Source organism: Babylonia areolata, chromosome 9 (assembly GCF_041734735.1).
Source record: "Babylonia areolata isolate BAREFJ2019XMU chromosome 9, ASM4173473v1, whole genome shotgun sequence".
NCBI lineage: Eukaryota > Metazoa > Mollusca > Gastropoda > Neogastropoda > Buccinidae > Babylonia > Babylonia areolata.
Window position 1 is genome coordinate 27626903 of NC_134884.1, and position 22696 is coordinate 27649598.

The 22696-nt window shown below is 41.0% G+C and overlaps 1 protein-coding gene across 1 annotated transcript; it reads left to right on the forward strand.

Moving 5' to 3' along the window:
• Positions 1–31: 31 nt before the first annotated feature.
• Positions 32–16476, forward strand: LOC143286181 (vacuolar protein sorting-associated protein 35-like). The gene is made up of 17 exons (XM_076593806.1): positions 32–78; positions 651–752; positions 1267–1363; positions 1806–1929; positions 3427–3609; positions 4243–4456; positions 5513–5596; positions 6097–6206; positions 6947–7043; positions 7515–7663; positions 8433–8640; positions 9717–9872; positions 10505–10627; positions 11155–11334; positions 12109–12345; positions 13430–13573; positions 14569–16476. Exons 1-17 carry the CDS (start codon positions 76–78, stop codon positions 14743–14745), a joined length of 2388 nt encoding a protein of 795 aa, XP_076449921.1. The 5' UTR covers positions 32–75; the 3' UTR covers positions 14746–16476.
• The last annotated feature ends 6220 nt before the right edge of the window (positions 16477–22696 follow it).

Here is a 22696-nt window from a genome sequence, read left to right on the forward strand (position 1 = left end):
TTTATTTATTTTTCTTCAGAACATCATAACATTTGTATGCAAGTCAGTTTTGTGGTCACATGACTTCTGATCAAGATGGTGGGTGTATTTTTGTTCATGGGAAAGGAAAGTGGCAACAATACGATTTTAAGCTAGGTTTTTTGTCTCATTTAAATAAGATTTGCTTAAGGATTCATGACATTCTCAAAATTACCAGATGTAAATCATGGTGTGATTACTTGTAAGTCTGTGACTTGTACCTACCGATAATGATGAACTCAACACTCAGACCGGATGGGAAGGGGAGTACGTCTTCTGCTATTTGTACGTCTTCTGCTATTATACTCCACCATTGAACAAATCACTCACACATAGTCATACTGTACATTTCCTAAGTTGAACATTTGACTATTTTTTCTAGGTAAAGTCAGTGCCATATAAGAGTAACCAGTGTTCCTTATCAGTTGTCGAAGAAAACAAGTCATTGTATTACTTGTGACAGTGGATCACTGAATGGAATCAAATACCTCTTAATCCGTTGATGTATTATTTGGTAGGCGTAATATATATAAGCGTAATATATATATATATATATATATATATATATATATTTTGTTGTTTTGAGAAGAACTGCAAGATTGTTTATGATTTTTGCTGTCTTGTTTGTTCAGCCGTCAACACCACAGCTTTCTCCGCAAGAGGAGCAAGAGAAGTTGTTGGAAGAGGCGCTGAATGTGGTGAAAAATCAGGCGTTTCAAATGAAAAGATGTCTGGTAGGTGACCTGTCTAAGTGTCCATTAAAAAGTTTTGGAAAAAGCATTAACTGATTAAGTTTGGTTCCCCATTTTGACTCCTCTCTCTCTACCTCCCCCCACCTCTCTCTCAGTACATCTAACATTGGGCACTTCACTTACACAGCCTCTGTCATATCTTCCCTGAAGACTCATCTGTTTCAGGCCTGATATCTTTGTCTACCAGTACTTCAGTTCCCAAACAACTTTTTACCCATGCTATAATGTGAATGAAAATATTGGTGTGTGTGTGTGTGTGGTGCAAAAAAGTTTGATAAGTGATGTTGTGGTGTCTGTTAATAGTGAGTATGTGATTTGATGTATTGTTATTTCTTCAATTAAAATTCAGTGAGTTGTAGTAAAGCACTTTGATCTCTATGTTGGAATGAGAAAAGTTCTGAATAAGTGTACATTATTTTTATAGTGTACACACATGTTTGTCTGTATCACTGTGTACAGTTTTGGGAAGAGTATGAGTTGTGATTTTTGTCTCCAGGACAAAGGGCGTCTGATGGACGGGCTGAAACATGCCTCCACCATGCTGGGAGAACTGCGCACTTCCATGCTGTCACCAAAGAGTTACTATGAATGCTGTATCCTTCTGAACATGCAGTGCCATGTCAGTAGCAGGGTGCCTTAAAGTTTACTTAAAGGATGATCACTATCATAGTCGCATGATACATGATAATGTAAGTAAGTACCTATGTGGAATGAAAAGAGCCACAATTCACATCCAGCTTGGGAAGCAGTTGAAGTACAGGATAAGGGAATCCTTACATAATACTTGATATAGTCAAGGCATGTGGAAGTCTTTAAAGTCCATATAATGAAAAATCAGGTGACGGGAATCGGTAGTCTTTGAAACCATGGAATACCTTGGGATATTAGATATACACACATATATATATATTTCTCATGATGGCAGTTGTGAATAATGTTAGAAATGGCAGTTGTTATTTATGATAAATGCTCTAGAAATGTTGCATTCACAAACTGACATGAAGATGTCATAGACTAAGCCTTGACTCAATACAGACATGGCAATATCAGATGAGCTGCGGCATCTGGAGATGTACCTGGTGGATGAGTTTCAGAAAGGGCGCAAAGTGGCCGATCTGTACGAGCTGGTTCAGTATGCTGGGAACATTGTGCCCAGACTGTGAGTGCCCATCTATATCTTATGAACCAGTTGTTTGGAACTGTAAAACATTTTCTTCAGTAACACAGTGTTTTTGTTTTGTTTTTTGTTTCTTCTTCTTCGTTCGTGGGCTGCAATTCGTACGTTCACTTGTATTTACACAACTAGGGTTTTGCGTGTATGACCGTTTTTACCACGCTATGTAGGCATCCATACTCTGTTACGGGGCTGTGCATGCTGGGTATATTATTATTGTTTCCATAACCCACTGAACACTGACATGGATTACAGGATCTTTAACGTGCATATTTGATTTTCTGCTTGTGTATACACACAAAGGGGGTTCAGGCGCAAGCAGGTCTGCACATATGTTGACCTGGGAATTGGAAAAATCTCCACCCTTTACCCACCAGGCGCCATAGCCGAGATTCGAACCCAGAACCGTCAGATTGGAAGTCCAAAGCTTGAACCACTGGGCTGTTGTGCCTGTCTTGTTTTTGTTTGTTTTTTGGCTTGTGAGTTGTGTCAAATATTTCAGAATATAGTATGACAAAGTTAGAGAAAAGAAAATCAAGACTGTATTGTATTACAGTATTGTGTTGCTGCTTTGTCACAACAGATATCTGTCAGAAATTTGGGCTGCTCTACATTAAGTATATTTGTTTTACTATCAAAGTAGATTTTTCTATGGAATTTTGTTAAGGTCGATCCTTTTGATGCCAAGGTTCTTTTATGGGCGCTAAATGCATGCCACACACACGTCCTCAGTTTATCATTTCATCAAAAAGATTAGCACCCAGACCACCACTCAAGGTCTAGTGGAGAGGGGGAAGAAATTCTGGTCTGGTGTGGGACTTCACTCAGTGGACACTTGATTCCATGAAGTCAGGGGTATTACCATTTGGTCACCACTCCACAAACTTGGTGCCTTCACACACACACACACACACACACACACACACACACACACACACACACACAGAGATATATATATATATATATGTATGTAGAAGTTTTTGAACATTTTTCATAATTTCTTTGAAATATTTTGTATCATTGTGTGTCAGCATATTTACCAGATTAACTAGATATATTGTATATGGCAGTAATCAAGTAATTTTCAATTAATTGTAAACTTTTGTGCTCAAAGGATCTGTGGTTCTTTGATATTTATATTGAGCATTTCTTCAGCTGTATTGTAAATGAATTGTAAAATCATTTGTTGATTTTGACATTGGATCACCAGATAACTAAGTCTCTTCTTTTTGTTAATTAACTCTGAACTTCTGATCAAAGTCTTCATGTTCCAAATGTTGGTAGCAGTTCATGCAACAGGTTCTTTCATGGTGACTGTCACCAGAGACAAAGAATATTGTTTGCAGACTCTGCAGGTAATAATGTTTCCTCTTAATCTTACTCAGTTACTGTTAGTGTCAATGCAAGAGACCAGTTTCCATGCTTCACACTGCTGTTGCTAAAGATGATTTGAGTTCAGAAAGCTTTCCCTTTCTTTTTCAGTTACCTGCTGATCACTGTGGGCACTGTGTACATCAAGTCCAATGAGCTGTCCAGAAAAGACATCCTGAAAGACCTGGTGGAGATGTGTCGAGGGGTTCAGCATCCCTTGAGGGGCCTCTTTCTGCGCAATTACTTACTGCAGTGCACCAAAAATGTCTTGCCTGATGTTCAAGAGGATAGCGCGTAAGTATTTGAGGGGAACTCTTGGGGTTGTGCGTCTCCGGGCATTGATGCAACTGGTAAATAATCATATATATGCATGTTTCTTTCTCTCCCTCTAAGCGCCTCTGCCGGCCACACCTCTGGTAAATAATCATATATGTGTGTTTCTTTCTCTCCCTCTTAGCGCCTCTGCATGACACCCCCCTCCCCTCATTCCCCCACAAATCCCCCGCCCCCTCCAGTCTTCCTCCCACCTCTTAAAAAAGAAATTGTATTTTGAATTTTATTTTTCCTTATTTATTCATCTGTTTCATAATTGCATTAGTACTCAGAGAATGTCCAAATTAATTTTGGACTCAAATTATTTGTGTGTGTGAGTGTATGTGCATGTGAGATACGTATGAGTGATTTGGTAGGTAAGCAGGCGTTTCAGAAGATGGTCAAACTTGGTGTGTCAACTGATTTCTGTTTTGGTCAGCTATCCCATTATCTACAGTTTCTGAGGATCATGATAATCAGGCGGTTGTTTTATTGTTTTATCATCCTTTTGTAGTCTGTTCCTTGAGATGACACAAGATAAATGAACTTGCATTAAACTGGTAACTTCTGTGAAAGGCTGTGGTTGAATTTTGGCTGTTTGATTTTGTTGGGCAGGGGCAGCGACTCTGGTACGGTTATGGACTCAGTGGACTTCATCCAGCTGAATTTTGCCGAGATGAACAAGCTGTGGGTTCGTATGCAGCACCAGGGTCACTCTCGCGACCGTGAGCGTCGGGAGCAGGAGAGGCGAGAGCTGCGCATCTTGGTGGGCACCAACTTGGTCCGTCTGTCGCAGCTGGAGTGCATTGACGTGGAGAGCTACAAGAAGGTGAGTGGGTAGAGACATGGTCGTTTCTTCATGACACTCCACCTTCCAGTGGTTGGGAAAGTAAGGCTGCTGTTAATGGCACAAAAGGATCAGTCCAAATTTTGTTTTATGTGTGTGTGTGTGTGTGTTTGTACATGTATTTGTATGTGACAGGTTTGTGTAACTGTGCATGTACATATGCAATAGAAAATGTTCAATTATATCATTGTGGCTATAAAAGTTGATGCTTAGTCTTTGTTTTTATTTATCTTATTTTTTTTATAGAAATGGATTTTCTCTCTCTCTCTCTCTCTCTCTCTCTCTCTCTCACCCTCTTTGTCTGTCTGTCTCTCTTTGTCTGTCTTGTCTGTCTTTTTGTCTCTCTCTCTGTCTTTATTTATGATTTATTTCATTTTAAAGATCAAGCTGAATTTGTATTCATTTGAAATCCAGTTGAAACATTATGGTGCACTGGCAAATAAATCATCATATTCTTACATGTATATCCATTTCTCCCCCAGAGAGTGCAGTTATTTTTGAACTTGTTGTGAAAAGTGCAGGCGAGCAGTTTACCTAAAACAATAAAAGGAGATATTTGTAGTGTGGTCACTTGATCCCAGCATGAGATACTGGATTCTAATGACATTGGAAGATTTTCACACATGCAGCAACCCCATCACGTGTCCAGTTTCCTGCATCAATTTAGAAATAAAATTAAAAGTAAAAAAAGAAAAGAAATAACACCTTATCAGTATCAGTAACAGTATTGACAGAGTACATTTCACATCAGATTGTAGGCTTTTCAATAGAGGTGGTTTTTTTTTTCTTTTTTTTCCTTTTTAAGATTTTATCATAAGTCTCTTTTTCTCCTATTGTGTAATTTCTTCTCCATTCTTTAAATAGTTGATGCAACTTCCAAGAAATGATATTCAGTGTAAATATTATTGCTAGAATGATATTTGATGTTAAAATTATTTTTCTTACTTTTTTTTTTTTAAGTGAGGATATTTTTAATATTGGACAATTTGCTTTACATGGAAAGTACCGGTCATGACATTGCACTTTGTATGTGTGCAGTGTGTGTTGCCAGGAGTGTTGGAACAAGTGGTGAATTGCAAGGACCCCATTGCTCAAGAATACCTGATGGAGTGTGTCATACAGGTACTGTATGTGTGTGTGTTTGCATGCTTGAGTGTATGTGATGTGTGTTGTGTATGTGTGTACATGCATTGGCTGGAGAACTATATGGAGAAAATTTCTTTGATATGAGTGTGACTGATAGTATACAATGTGTATTTTTAAAGGGTCATTAATATATGTCTTGCTCAGTGTTTTTCTTGGCCTCCTTGTCTCTGTCTCTGTCTTGCTCAGTGTTTCTTTTCTGTCCTCTCATTTTCTTTTTTTCTGTCTCTTTGTCACTGTGTTTTGTGTAACTGACTCCCTCTCTCTGTCTCTCTTTATTTCTGTTTCTCTTGGTCTTTCTTCTCTCTCTCTCAGTCTGTGTCTGTTGGCCTGTCTCTCTCTATGGTTTTTTTTCTGGCTTTCTCTGTGCAAAGCATAAAGGCATCAAGTATTTCTTCTTGTTCTCTTTGCACTGTTTTTTTTATTTTTTTTTTTTTAAGTGTTTCTCTTATGACAGCTCTATCATGTATTTGTTGCAGGTGTTTCCCGATGAGTTCCATCTTCAAACCCTGAGTGCGTTTCTCCGTGCTTGTGCAGAACTGCATCCCAGCGTCAATGTGAAAAACATCATTATCGCCCTCATAGACAGGTTGGCTTTTGATATTGCTGGATGTGAATGGAATATTTTTGTTACTGAACTGATTACAAGTCGCATAGAGCTTTAAGAATATGTGCTATAGCAAGATGTCCTAATAAGAATTACAAATGCTCAACATTAATTCACATCACCATAACACAACACACCTCCAGCACTCCAGTGCATGTATGGTTATGTTGTTCAGAAGTATGGATAAGGTGTGGCTAATCCAGGTCTTTTTTTTCTTTTTCCTGATTTCTGCTGATGGTAATATGGTTGTTTCTTTCCCACATGTTGGCATTTGATGTTGTTTCTGGCAAGCACATACCACTAGTCCATCTCAGACATCTGTGAACATCTGCACTTCGTCAGTATTTGACTTTGTCTCCAAGTCTGATCCATATTGAAAGGACAGACTTCACATTTGTGTTGAATATCATCTTATAGTTGGAGAGGGCTGTGGAGTTCTATATGAACTGCAGGGTGTTGAGTGCATGTCTTGCCTTGTACTGTATCAGATAATCTTCTCTTATCTTTGTCTATTTCTAGAAAACATGTTCATATCAAATCAGTAAGACTGCCTTGTGCTGCAACAACTATATTTGAATTACAGTGAATCAGTGGTGTACCCTTTCATTTGTATCAGATGAGAAGTAATTGAGTGTTTATAATGATTGATTTGTTATTGAACATTTGATTTTTATTAAATGGGACTAATCTGTTGATGCATGTGTTCTTAATGTTCTGAACAGATTGGCGTCTTTTGCCCAGAATGAAGAAGGGTCAGGAATTCCATCAGACATCCAGCTGTTTGACATCTTCTCTCAGCAGATTTCACAAGTGATTCAGGTATGCCTCACAAGTTCGGTTCCTTAATTTTTTTGCTTGTTTAGAAACATATATGTAGTAACATGCTTTGTGTCACCATAAAGGAAGTGTTGGTGATGGGTGATGCCTTCAGATGTTAAATCTAAATTTATCTGCTGATAAAGCCACAGTTCCTTACCATTTCAGAAAGCTGGGGTACTTGCAGATATCAAGATAGATCAAGGCAAATCTTAAGAAACATATATTTCAGAAAAAAGTTTCGCTGTAAATATTGAAATAAAGTTTTTTACATATGAGATTCATCTTACTTGAAAAAGATACAGATATTGAAGGGGACATAAAAAAAAATGCCGTGAGGCCTAGGCAGACAACCTGTCAGTCCCTACACTTCTACTACTACTACTACTTGATCTTTAGTCTGCAAAAGGATACATTTTTCTGTGATATTGCAGCCCCCCAACCCCCTCCAAAAAAAACGTTTTCTTATGACAGAACCGACCTGATATGCCTCCTGAAGACATTGTGTCCCTTCAAGTGGCACTGATCAACTTGGCACTCAAGTGCTACCCAACCCAAGTGGACTATGTCGACAAAGTGTTGGAAACCACTGAAGAAATCTTTAACCGTCTCAATCTGGATCAGTAAGTGGTTTAATCTGTTGTTGTTGTTATCATTATTGGACACTTCAATCTGTGAACCATTACAACCTTTCATTATCCCTCACCAGTTCTTTAGGTCTCAGTGCAGTTTTTTTCCCTTTTTTCCCTTTTTATTTGTTTTACAAGTGTAGTTTTCATCTTTTTCTTTTCCTTCAATTTGTTTTACAGTCATTCTTCTGCTTGTCTTTTTTGCCTCTACTCCATTGCAGTTTGTTGTTGTTGTTTGTCTATTTTATTTTAGGAGTGGTGAGAGGGTGTGAATTCATTTCTGTCTCTGTTTTGGTCTCTGTGTTTCATCTGAGACTACACATGAATTAGAAATTCTCTTTCATCTCTTTGCTTTCTTGTGTTGTCTGTAGAGTCATACATGGAGAGGGAAAAGTCAAAGAAGAACACACAAGAAACATGCTCATGTGGTTACATCTTGATTTCCAGTTCATTTTATGCTCACTACAGTTTCCAGGTCAGATCCTATGGGAGGCAAGTGTACAAGCAGACATCTTTCACAGACAGGATTACAGTCTCAGTTTCCACCTCTATCTGTCCTCATTTCCATGTTTGTGTCTGTAGGGTTTATTTATCATGCATATATGGCTAGACATTCAGTTTGATTTTCCAGAAAGGATGAGACTGGGAATTGATCCAAGACCCTCACGGAGGCTGTATTGACAGATAAGCATCTTAATCGTTCTGCCTCCTTCCTCCCAAAAATAATATAACTGAACAGTTTGACTGATGGGTCTGTGTACAGTTTGGAGCATGGCAGCATGGTGTCCAAGGAGCTGATGCGTCTGATGAAGATTCCGGTGGACACCTACAACAATGTGCTGACCTTGCTGTCCCTTCAGCACTTTGGGCCACTCTTTGAGTACTTTGACTACAAGGGACGGAAGCTGATGAGCTGCCACATCATCACCAACGCTCTCGACAATGAAACATTGGTGCCATCCCAGGAACATGTGCGTGGAGGAAACAATCTGCTGTGAAAGAGTGCACGCGCATGTGTGTTGTGTGAAGATTTGTTTTTCTGTTGCGTGAGGATTGGTTCATGAGTTGTGTGAAGATTGACTTACATTTTATGTAAAGATTGCTTTACATTTTGTGTGAGGATTGCCTTATGTTTTATATGAAGATTACCTTGTGTTGTGTGAAGATTTTTCATGTGTTGTGTGAAGATTGTGCCTCATTTCTTATGTGAAGATTGTCTTACGTGTTGTTTAACTCTCTCCGGACGATGGAATGCGTGAGCATTCCTACATAAAATGTATTCAGATTTGGACGAGGGAATGGAATAGCATTTTCCAAAAGTAAAAATCCACCATGCGCTGTACACGTGATTTTGTGATTAGCCAAGCAGAGTGCGCTATTCTGGGTCACTCCATAACTGAATGGTATGATTGGCTAGCCTGTCATATGTGGCCTGTCTCGCACACATGTTGACAAAGTCACTGACCCGTCACCTCGCGTGGCAGCCTGTTAGCAAATGGCGTCTGAAGCGGGTTCTTCTTAAAATGTTGCAGAGCGGACAAGGCAGCAATGCCATTTTAGTGTTGCCGAAGTACTTGAAATGCTACAAATTGAAGGGTCGGACATCAAAGAGGTGGATGATGACGAAGAAGAAAGTGAATTAAGTGCAGAAAGCGAGCATGGGTATGGTGATTTGGGGTGAAAAATTGGCATAATGGCAAAACTGTAAAATAAGATGAGAAATTTGGGTTTTTTTTCTGTAATAACCCAACACGCAATAAACCATTTCTGAAAGTTTCATTTTCTTAATCTATTTTGTATTTTTTGTAATTTTTTTCCAAACACTCACAAATGGGCTGTCTGTGGGGAAAAGCAAGGGAGAAAACTTGCTGTCCTGAGTGAGTTAAAGATAGCCTTGTGTTGTGTGAAGACTGCCTTATGTGTTGCATGAAGATTGTCTTGTACCTGTGTATAGGGGAGAAGGGAGATTGGTGAATTTGCACTCTTCTCTTTGGTTTCTTTTTTCTTTATTAACTCTTATATGTGTTGTGGTATGTTCTGGGATCAGGTTGACTCCATTCTGACCATTGTCAACTGCCTGGTACAAGATCAGAACGACCAGCCTGACGAGCCAGATGACCCAGAAGACTTTGCTGAAGAACAAGGCCTGATGGGAAGGTTTATCCATCTCTTGTATTCTGAAGACCCCAACCAACAGTTTTTGGTAAGATTCATGTTTGCCAAGAGATTTATTCCATAAAATCATGAATGAAGTTCTCATTGTGAGAGTAGCCATTAGTGTACTTGTCCTTGCACTGACTTTCTGCATGTAACAGTTAATTGATGCAGAGAGTCGAAGTTTTGTTATAAACAGCAATTGATTGTCGACAGATGGAATTGAGGACAGAGGGAGATTGGTTTGTTTCAGGCACAGAGAGAACGGTTATTTATAAGGAAAAGTTCTCTGATATGTTGAACACATAATAGAAATAATCCAGTATCAGACTTTCCTCACTCAATTCAGGAAAGGTCAGGAAGAAAACTGAATGGTAGCTGGTCATAGTAAATGCTTATCCCTTTAGTTTGAATGAATGTCACCTCTTTTACTTGAGGGTGAATTTCTAGATAGTTACACTGTTTTCATGCTGCATGATATTTTTAGTGGTTGGTGAGCTCTCTCTGATGCCTTTGAATCCACTTTGGGTTGGAAGAAAAGAAAAAGGACAGTATCAACAGAAGGGGAAAATGGGTCTGAATCCATTGCTTACCCCTTTGACTTTGCTTCGACTTTCCCCTTCTCCATTCTTATAAACAGTTAAAAAAATGAAATGAAATGAATTTTGATGGCTGTTTCAGATACTGAACACGGCAAGGAAACACTTTGGCAATGGAGGTGATCAGCGAATCAGGTACACGCTGCCTCCCATTGTGTTTGCTGCCTACAGACTGGCATTCCGTTACAGTCAGCTGAAAGAGGAGGTAAGCGTTTTGTTTCAATCTTTCCCCTCTCATCTCCCCTTGTTTTTTCTCTTTCATTTTCTTTGAGCATGAACATTGTCTGCATCGGGTGTACTATGAAGTTATGATTTAAAATTTTCTGGATAATACTCCCATCTGTTAGTCACACAACTATATATATTGTAGTTTTCAGACTTGAAGGACTGCAGCTCACATTGTTGATGATGAGGTCAAAGTATTTATCATTTCAACATCAGAGTAATTCTACAATTCAGCATCAAAATTCCACCCAGTACAGTATCAAAGTAACTACAAGTTCAACATCAAAGCTGTTACTATTAACTGTGTCTGCATTTGAAGAGGAAAATATTCTTTATGAAAAGGACACGCTGTGTTTTTTTGTGTTTTTTTTTCTGAATACAATAGTCATGACATGAGCAGAACCTTGTTTACAAACAAGAGTAGGTAGTCACAATTATTTTAAACAAGCTGAAGAAGTTTGCAGTGTATGGCTTTCTCAGAATCTGATGTGGTTTGGTTTGTGACAGGATGAAAACTGGGAGAAGAAGTGTGGGAAGATTTTCCAGTTCTGCCACCAGACGATCGGCGCCCTGATCAAGGCAGAACAGGCAGAGATTCCGTTACGTCTCTTCCTCCAGGGGGCTCTGGCTGCCGGCAGGATCAAGTTTGAGAACTCTGAAACAGTCGCCTATGAGTTCTTTTCACAGGTAGGATTTTCTGTAACTGTCTAATAAATCTTCAGTTTTACTGAGGTCGATAAAAAATGCAAAAGACTTAGCCGCTGGAAACCACAGGAGCAGGATGGAAGAGGACTATCGAAAGGAGAGGGCGCTCTAAAGGCATGAACAGGGGAGGTAACCTATAACCTAGCTGCATGTACTTTCGTTTTCTCCCCTTCTCAGGGGTGGTAGTTTGCACAGGACAGGGAATCAGACCCCTGCCGGAGTCTGGACCAGTGGGTCATGGTAAGTATTTTAGAATGAATGTAATTTTAAGAAGAAAATTTCCTTTTTACTTAGAAAGGGAAAAGCCAAAATGCCAGTGTGTAAATGTATGCTGATGTCAGCAGAATAATTTGGATTGTCTTGCTGATGAAAGGGAATTTTTTATATTGGAGTATGGGATTTGGAAGAAATTTCACCAAATCAAGAAACTTGGATTGTTTGGGGGATTTCTGTTTTGATTTTTGTAAATATTGATTAAAAAAAAATCTAGACACTTATGTAGCCAAAAATGTGCAAAACGTTAGTGGTATCCATTGCTTCATTAGCCTCAGACCTTTTCCCTTTTTTAGGAGTTAATAGAATTATTGAAGTGTATGGGTCAGATCAAAACAGATCAGATGATAATGCATTATAAATACCTGAATGATGTGACATTTGAGTGATGAGTTATTTTTGCCGTCCTGTTTTTTGATAATTTGTTTCTAAGTTATGAGACTACTATTACACAAAGATTAAACTCCCTCCAATGCTCAACAGGCTTTTTCACTCTACGAAGATGAAATCAGCGACAGCAAAGCACAGTTAGCAGCCATCACCTTGATGATTGGCACCTTGGAGCAGATGTCATGTTTTGGGGAGGAGAACCACGAGCCTCTGAAAACACATTGTGCGCAAGCGGCGTCCAAGTTGCTGAAGAAGCCAGACCAGTGTCGAGGGGTAGCAGTGTGTTCCCATCTCTTCTGGTCAGGCAAAAGTGGTGCAGATGAAGCAGAAGTAAGTGAACATTGTGTGTGTGTGTGTGTGTGTGTGTGTGTGTGTGTGTGTGTTGGTGCAGATGGGATGGATTTTCTTAAACTTAATGCGATTTATAGTATTACTTTTTTGTCACAGTAGATTTCTCTGTGTGAAAATTGGGCTGCTCTCTTTGGGGAGAGCATGTTGCAACAGTTCAGCCACACCCTCCACATCCTTTTATCTATTTGGGAGTGTAAATGTTTCACTATCAGTGTGGATTTCTGTGAGAAATTTTGGCTGCTGTCCATGGGGAGAGTGCATTGCTACAGTGCAGCACTGCCCTTTTCCCACACTTTTTCTCTGTGTGCAAGTGTATTTGTTTCACTATCAGAGTGGATTTTTCTGCATAATTTTGTCAGGGGCAACTGTTTTGTTGTCCTGGGTTCTTTAACATGCACAAAGTACATGCTGCGCATGAGAGCTCTGTTTATTGTCTCATCATTACTGACTAGTGTCCAGACTACCACTCAAGGTCTAGTGGAGGGGAGAAGATACTGCTGAGAGTGGGATTCCATCCCATGCCTTTATATTCTGTCACTTCCTAAGTGGATGTGTTACCCTAAGGCCTCCACTCCACACTGTTAACTCCTGCAATCTATGTATTTATTGCATGAAATGGTATTGTACTGGCTGCAGCACAGTATAAACTGTAGTGCAAGGCAGTGCAGTGTTGAGCAGAACATTGAATGTGATAAGTTAAAGGTATGTATTGATCAGTGCATTTGATTAATGTATTTTCTTTTCTTTTTTTTTTTAAATATCAAGATTTTCAGTCATTTCTGCTTCTGCAGTACAGCACAGCACAGCACAAGAACTGAATAAGAGGAAAATAAAGCTGTCACAAAATGTGTCTGAGCTTTTTCTGTGCAGACATCACACACAGACACACACACACAGACACACACACACACACACACACAAAGCATTGGCAAATCTTATTTCAATTCACTATCATGCAAAAGTGTACAGTAACCCACATGAGATGTAGTCATTGAACTACTATGCTATGTGCAGATGCATGATGCCAAACGCACAACTGATTGAACTACTATGCTATGTGCAGATGCATGATGCCAAACGCACAACTGACTGCCTGAAGAAAGGGGTGAAGATAGCCAACCAGTGCATGGACAGTTCCGTGCAGGTGCAGCTCTTTGTCGAGGTCCTCAATCACTACATCTACTTCTATGAGAAATCCTGTGAACAGGTGAGTACTGATGGCCACCTGGCTTCCTCAGAAATATTAGATGTTTACAGAATTCCTTGTCTGTTTGTGTGTTGTTGGTTTGTTTCTAAGTACACATGGTGCTGATACATATCGGGATACCAACTCAAAGATTTTTTTTTCCATGTAGGGTGTTCATAATCAAGTGGAGGCAGTGTAAGGGCTTCTGGATCACTTTTAGTCCAGGTGGAGTGTGAAGCTTCCAGAGTCTGGTTTTGTCAGTATTAAGGGGTTCTTTGATCATCTGGGGCAGGGTGAAGGAAAGACTCTCATTCACAGACTCCAATAAGCAGCTGTTGGAGCTGCCTGAATAGTTGGTGTCCTGTGTATGTTGAATCTGATCAGACACAACTGAACTCCACCAGAGTGACTCAGCTGCAGATAGGAGACACTATGGCAGAGTTGGTCAGGCGTAGAACTTCTGATCCAGTATTGACCAGTGATCAGGGTTTGAGGTCTTGTTTCAGCAATGTGTTGTCTCTCTGTGGAAAAGACGCTTTGCTCTGATTTCCCTCACTCCACCAGTGTGTGAATGGGTACCTGCTTTTGTTTTGGAAAGGTTAAATTGGTAGAAGGAGAGAATTGGACCCACCTTTTTATTCCAAGCCCGAGATACAGTGGATATCAATTCACTGTCCCTGATGGCTGTAAAAGGCTATAGGACCTTTTACATTTTTAATCTGGTTGGTGGTGTCAAGGTGATCAAATGCATGGACTGTTGGTTGGCTGTGGGACTGGGTTGTGTGCTGGACACTGAGATGTGGGGACTGCTACAAAGAATATAGGAAAAAAAAATACACCAAAGTTTTGGCCCAGGAGGGATATCAACAGTTTGGGTTCTTTGTGTTTTTTATCCCAGTGAGTGTGAACAACATAAAATCTGCTTTGTTTCAAATCATACATAATCCCTTTTCTCCAGAATTTGTATGCAACTTTTTTTTCTTTTTTCAGTGATTAATAAGAGTAGTTGTTTTCAGATTTCCATTCAAGTTCTGAACCAGATCATAGCGAGAGTGCGTGAACTGCTTCCCAACCTGGAAGCCAATGAGGAGACAGAACAGATCAACAAACATTTTAAGAACACCTTAGAGCATCTGCAGCTGAAGATGGAAGCTTCTGACTCCAAAGTTTCCTATGAAGGACTTGTGTTGTAACTGAGTGAAAAGTTACTGTCAAAATTTTGTTTTGTAGCTGTTGTTGAGACTGTCCTGTGAAATGTGGGGTTGATAGTGGCATTTGTTTTGATGTTTATATTCTGAACATCTTTGAGAAAAAGACATGTTGAAGTTCTGATGTATAGTCTGAATGCATTGGAGTTAAGAAAAAAAAAAGAGTCGAAGACAGTGCATGTTTGATGTTTATACCATGGTAACATTTGTTTGCAAATGAAGATAAATAAACAAAATCCTCAAATGGAGTTAAGTTATTCATCTTATGTCCTCATTATTGGAGAGATGTATCCAGACATTGAAAACACCAGAGGCAGATATCACCAGAATTCTACAGAAACTGTTAAGTTAAAAGGAAGATGCATTGATGTTTTATTTCTCTCCTGATTGTGTTGTCTTTGCATTCAAATGTTATGGCTTTTGTCTGAATGCCTTGTAACAAATTTATTGTGAAAGCTGTGTCAAAGGTTTGATTGTAGATGGTTTGTACATTTCAGGTAACATGAATGCGTAAGAGTGGACAGAATATTGATGGTGGTGAGGTGTGGCTGTGTCTGTGATGAACAAAACACATGGGAAAACATTTTATATCATTTATATGTCTGATTAATGGTGGCTGTCTGTGGTTTTCACAGTGGTCCCTCTTGTTACCATCATGCTGTTGTCAAGACATGGGGCAATTGAGAAAATTGGACGTTTCACTGTGCTGTCATATTTTTTACAACTACCTTTTCCAGACATGTCAAGAAAATGGGAAATGGATGTTGGATTAAACAAACAAACAAACAAAAATATTAACTGACTCCAGGACAGTCATAGGCATATAAACCAAATCCTAAAGAGATTTGGTTGATGAATTGTTAAAAATCCAGACATTATTTCAAGTAGGTTTATACGTGTCAGATGTCACCATATACATTTTTCTCAATTTTTGTAGTGGTGTATCTGTTCACTTCGACCAGTATTTTCATGAGCTTCTTGTTACCTGTCGCTTAAGTCAGGTCAATGAACCTTTGCTGTTGGCTCATTAGATGAACGTTGTGACAGGTTTGCTATGGAATAAAAAATCAGCTGGAATACCAAGACAAGTTTTGAGGAACTGGTTCAGCAAGTGTATTGATGGAAAAGCTCTTTACTTAAATGAAAGTGTTTATCATATCACTTGATTTGAATAAAAATTCTTTGACACATTAATATGTTGAAATTAATTATTAGTTTAAAAAATTGTCACTTTTTTTTTACAGAATAGTCTTTGTTATCGTAAATGAGGTGAAGCTTTTTGTTGTTTTTTCAGTATACGCAGATAGTTGGTGATGAGAGGGAAAAAAGATTTTTCAATTTGAGAGACACTCAAGTTTTATTGTTTGAATAGGAAAAGATATGTATCCAAGGAGTACTGAATGCGAAAGACAATTATTTGACTGTCATAGAAGTATATTGCAGTTGTTTTTTTTTGTTTTTTTTACAATTTTGGTTGCCATTTCTATTAATAACTAAGCTTTCATGTAATTTAGTCCTGCCTGTTGTTTTCTGCTACTCCTGGGTATTCAGTCTCCTTCCCCACATTAAAATGTGCTTTTTTTTTTTAATCTGGGAGAAAATATACACTCACTTTGTTTACAGATTGAACAGTGCAATGTTGTTAATATGTAGCTGTAAATCACAAAGAGATTGTCACCAACTGCGTCAGCAGAAAAATAAATGTTTATGACTGAGTTATATGCTTTGGAGTGGAGAGATTTCACAATGCCTGTCAATATACTGGTGTGACACACATGACAAGCATGACAGACACACCCACACACAAATCTGTACAATGTTATAGCCTCAAGTTTTCCCTGTGGAGAGTAAAGACCCCCTTTAATAATGTGCAGACTGGGTTTTTAAAAATTTATTTTGAAACATCATTATCTAATCTAAAACATGTTTTAATTACACATACTTAACTGTGACCCACTAGTGCAGACTCCGGCAGGGGTCTGACATTCCTGTCCTGTGCAAACTACTATCCGCCTATGCGGAGAAAACGGGAAGTAGCTATGGCTGATAACCTCCCGGAAGTAGGTAACCTCTCCTTTGCCCCCCTGACTAGCACCCTCTTTTTCTGGCAGCCATCCTGACTCCTGTTCCTGTGCTCTTCATACGGCTAAGTTTTTTTTCGTATTTTCTGTCTGTCTGTCGATTCCCTGGCATTCTTGTTTTTTGTCAAATTATGTCTTCAACCAGGTCACATAATTATATGGCTCGATTGGGAGATCGGGCTAGAATTAAGGTGCGATTGCAATCGATTCATGGACACTCTGGGCCCTCTACTTCTGGCCCTCTCAACAACGCCTCCTCCACTTCCTCTGGTCGACTGCAGACCTCCACCACCTCCTCTGGTGACTTCTAGGGGTTCGTTACCCCATACTCAGGTCAGTGGTGCCATTGATACTATTCATTTCAATTCGTGAACGAACTTGGTCCATGTTTTTTCGGCCCTTCCAGACGGCAGGACGCCAAAGTCGATCTCCTCAATCACTTTGCCCATGCCCACAGTCTCAACAATGGAATGTGCCACAATCCCTTTGGAAAAACTACATCATACACTGGCTTTGGATCCGCACGCTAGACTGGGCCCTATGTGCGATGCGTCCGTGGCGGCGGCCATGACATCGGATCACACGCCCCCCACGCGGCATGCGTCTCAGATCCTATGGCAACTGAGGCATTTAGGGATGCCCTCCCAATGTGTAGGGAGGAAGGTGGACCACTAGGGGACATGCTCGCCCATGCGCGTGCACCCTCCCCTTGTCCCAAGTGTCCGATCCAAGGGAGACAACTCCTGCTTCGGCACCCTTGCCAGTGACTGCTGCAGTTACTTCCCTTTTACCGGCACGGCCCCTCGCCTTCAGTGCGGGTGCGTGCACGGTCCCTCCAAGCTGTGCGGTGATGACCCCATCTGCCACATCGCCGGTTGCTGCTGTTTCCCATCCACTAATGGCATCTCAACAAGCTGCTCAACCAAACAACCAGCAACCCATTGTTAACTTGCTGCAGCAATTATGCACTGGTGCCACACCTTGTGCCTGTTCCGCCCCTTGCCCACAGAGCAGGTGTGTGCATGGCCCATTGAACTTTGGCAGTGCTGGTTTCTTCTGCCCCACTGCCTAACTCAGCTGTTACCCAGTCTAATATCGGCACTTCCACGTCGGAGTGCCTCTTGATAACTCGATCCTGCCACTTGGCAGTGCTCGGGCTGATCTTGTCTATCCCTTTATCCGTCAACAAACAACAGCTGAACATCGGTCCCCTCACAGGAACTATTCGCGAGATTGGACCACTGTTCAGCTACAGGGAGATGCATATCCCAATATCCCACGGCAAGCTGACGGACTTGCCACCCCCTCATCCACGATGCCCATAACACTGGCTTACGACGCCGTCATGCCACATGTCTCGACCATCTCGCATCCAATGGCGACGGCACCAAGGGACATTATAATTATCCCCCTTGCGGCCGTATTCACCTGCGTCGGTTACGGTGGCATCAAACCACGGACTCCTGCATGCAGCATGACACTCCTCCCTCTACAGCGAGGAAACGTTGCACCAGGGGATATGTGCTCTAAAGACACCATCCTTTTCGCCGATTATCGGCGCCAAGGGAGGCAACTCCACATTAGTAACATAGGTGGTTGACGCTGTAGTTAATTCCCTTCTGCCTACACAGCATGTCACTCCTGCCCCCAGTGCTGTCCACCAACGATGTTTTTTCAGTTTCTCATTGGGTCCTTCTGCCCATTCATGGGCTTTACACAACTTTGCACAGCAACTGCACCTTTCCTGTTATTTCTCAGGCTATTGGCCACTGAACTTTTGGGTTCTTCATCCCCCTACACTTGCACACAGTCCTCTGCATGCAGCCAATCCAATCCTATTACCATTCTTTTCTTGTTATACACAACAAAAGGAAATAAATCACAATATTTCCCTATTCTTTTTGATTTATTATCAAAATCAACAACAACGACGACCATAAAACAAATATATGTATATACATATGCTATCTTGCTACATTTATACACATTTCTATTTACACTTAGAGATGTATACTTATCCCTTGGTATACACATGTGTGTGCGCTTACGGGATAGGTTCATACGATTTTCATATTAATGTACAATTATATTTCTATCTCTATTCATTGACATCTATTCATTGAGATTCCCTACTTAGCAGTATATGCACACTTGAATTTGTGTCACTCTGTACACAATGCCCAGAACTCTCTGCGTCTACATACTGGCACATTATTCATATATGTATGTACATCTCTTATAATATATAGGTGCATACACAGATTCCTTTCCATTACTGATTATGCACACTTACCCATTTACTTGGGTATATCTGGGCACGCTACACGTATGCTTATACAGCCGCTTATTTCTTGTGACTCGATCTCTCGTCATCCGCATATTCCCCGACATCATCACTTGAGTTGATGGAAGTTTATAATCCCTTTGCACATATATGTATTCATTTTCGTAAATTCATCCCTACCTTGCTTTCGGAGGACGACTGCACTCACAGACAAAACTGCCTCATTCATGCCTGAATGTGTGCTCCTTCACATATCAGTAGTGGTTGGTCCTTAGGGACTCACACACACTCCCTTCCCACCCACAGGGCTAAAGATGCCCTCTCTTTGTGCAAGGACAAGGCAACCCAACTCATTTGCCTACAACAATCACCCACAGGGCTTGAGATGCCCTAACCTGGTACAAGGAGGGATGAGGCAGTCAAACTTAGAGGTGCCACTCTGGACACACATGCCCTTCATTCCTTCCAAGTTTGTAAGGCATCCCTTCTTCCCTCCCTTGCCTACAACAAGCCTTGGTTTGCACCACTGTGGTTGTGACAACAGCTCCACACGGGCGCTACATCCTAGCCAGCCCTCCAATGAAGGGGTGTCTGTCTTTGCCTTCCAAGTTTTAGCAGGCCCCAAAACCGCTCACTGAGCAGGAGACAATCACCCTAAGTCCATCTCTTCCACTCCTCACTAGTAGCAGAAGGCCTGGGTAATAATTGTTTTCCTCTATGCTCGGGAGAAAGGCATATTGACGAGGACGGATGCGTCTCACAAAGTACAATGGAACGTTCATAAGCCACAAGGGTGTACCTTTCTGCCCACTCATACCAGCACGGCAGATGCCACATTCAAGCCCATTAGTTTGACCCATCACCTTGTTTGAACAGAGATCCAGCATTGACGTCTCAAACTATTGGCATTGGAAAGCACTTTCTGCACTTTGTCTTCCCTGCCTGAACCTTTCAGCCCCAACACACAACCACTGCTGTTGTTACAGATGGGCATTCCTTCTCAAGCAGTCTTTCCAATGAGACACTTCCAGGGGTTTCTAGCCTAGATAGGCTATCCCATCATGCAGCCCCAGCCTTCAGTCAAGGGCCTGTCAGAGGATGACTTTGTTATCACTTTGGAAGCAAGCACCATGTCTTTCAGACACACGGTTGCACCACAAGACCCCGTCAACTCCTTCCGGCTTCCTTACATTTTAGCAGAACCTGCATGGTGGACACCTCCTTCTCTCAAGCACACAGCAGCTGTTTCCTGATTTACCCATGCTGATTGGTGTCCTCCTAGGACCAGTACATGATAATCAGTCGTGTATGACAAGGACCATCAGAACAGCAGAGGTGGCAACTGCTGTCCCAACTATCTGGGCTGGAAGTTGATTATACAATTGATAGTAGAGAGTGTTTTGCCCAAGTTGCATCCCCACTCCCTCGATCAAGAGGGCCTTAGGACTGTCACCATTGGGACAGATCCCAAAGGCTAGTTAGCCCCCAAGGCTACAGCACAAAGTCCCAGTGCAATTTGACTTCCAGAGTGAGAGACAGTCCCTCATGAAAGACTAAGTTGCAAACAATTTCCCTTTGCAATTAAGAAACCACTGATAATACAGCTCTTGCTTTGCTGTTGGCCATATTGTAAACGTATGTCAGATCAGTGATTTGATGTAAATGGCCAGTACAACACATCTAGAGCCACTTTTCTCCCTGCCCCCGTCCCACTCCATCCCAGACTTAGTGTGCACCACACACAGCCAGAGTCCTGTCATGGATCCGGTCCCCTTTCTCACTAAAGAACCTTTAGCAAAAATTTCCCCCATGGAAACCCTCTTCCATTAGGAATTCCACCACAGAATGAGACTCAGTGACCTGGAGGCACATGAAGTGCACTCCCACAGCCCAATCCAACCCAGCCATTGACTGTCGACAACTTTCTGCAGGTTGCTCCAACATGCCACACTCAGGTAGAGAAGCCACCAAGCCTTCTGTATGCCCCTTCGTGATGATACCTACCTGGGCAATTACACAGCCTTTTCCCAGACACACCAGGGACCTCAAGTCTCTTGTTGCCAAATGTCCGCCATTCTATGCATAGCTCAGTAAAGTGTGGATTCAACACACTGACCTGATTTTCTTTGCACTACATTTATCAGCACAACTGTGGTCCACAGACCTCTCCCACAATACAGCTGCGGACCTCAGTCCACACCAATATCCTGAGGTGACACAGTACACTCTACCTTCATCGAATTCTACTTGAGGGATGTCTATCGCTTAAGGGATGATGGCTCAAGAGGTGTTGCCTCTGCAGTTGTCACACAACAGGCCATTGCAGGGCTCTGGCAATAGAACAGACGAGCCCTCCACTTTATCGTGCCATTCTGCACTAGTGGGTCACGGTTATGTGTAATTAAAAGGAAATTTTCTACCTAAAATTACATTTAAGTAACATACTTACCATGACCCACATTAAAGACCCTCTCATTCCTCCCCACTTTCTGTTCTCCCCGCACACTGCGCTGCTTGCAGCGATTTGCCGTAAAAAGAGGGCGCTAGTCAGGGGGGCAAAGGGGAGGTTACCTACTTCCGGGAGGTTATCGGCCGTAGCTACTTTCGTTTTCTCTGCACAGGCGGATAGTAGTTTGCACAGGACAGGAATGTCAGACCCCTGCCGGAGTCTGCACTAGTAGGTATGTTTCTTAAACGTAATTTTAGGGAGAAAATTTCCTTTTTGATCATCAACATTTTGACATCTTTTGAAAACGGGTATGTGTGTTAAACCTCTGGTTGCGTTATTGATGTGTTTCACTTCATATTACAGCTCAGCAAAGTTCTCTGTTGAGGTGCAATTTTTCTTCTGTGAGCAGAAATGTCATTTAATCAACATTTGATATCATCAGTGTTGCAAAGAAAATCGGGCATTTAGCAGTCAGTTGCAAATTTGTGTGGATGACTTTTCACAATCAAAGAAAATGTGAATTAATGAACTATTTGTAAGCACCTTTCCAGTACCCACTCCGCCCTTCCCATATGTTTCTGACACCGTTTCTCTTCATCTTAAAAAGAAAAGCCCTCAAAGAAAGAAAGATAAAACGTTAATTTAACCCATTGCCTGCCTTGGGTTGCAAAATTTACGTCCCTTTTGTTGCATGCCTAAAGGACAAAACTCTCATGTCCAATTTTCATCAGCAATTCCTGGTCTTCTAGAATGCTGGACTATGTGTGTATACATATGTATGTGTACATAACTACATGCATGTATATGAATGTGTATTGTGTGCGTGTGTTTATGTAAGTTTGTGCCTGCCTATGTGAGCGTATGTGTTAGGGTAGCTGTTAGATACTCATGTATGTTAAAATGTATGTATGAAGTGTGTGTGTGTGTGTGTGTGTGTGTGTAGTCACATTTCGGTGTGTGTATATAACACTGATGTAATGTTTTATGTTAACAAAAACGTTTTTGTAAAGCACCTCGAGCAGATTCCTGAATAGTGTGCTATATAAGTATCCATAATTATACAGAATACAAAATCACAATACTCACAACAAATCTTTCTCCTCTCATCAGCCAAGACACAAC

Excerpts from the sequence above, each read along its gene's own strand:
- LOC143286181 (XM_076593806.1), top strand. Across the intron at positions 1,930-3,426 it reads GGGAACATTGTGCCCAGACT|TTACCTGCTGATCACTGTGG; the intron begins GTGAGTGCCCAT and ends TTTCTTTTTCAG. Across the intron at positions 8,641-9,716 it reads TGGTGCCATCCCAGGAACAT|GTTGACTCCATTCTGACCAT; the intron begins GTGCGTGGAGGA and ends TTCTGGGATCAG.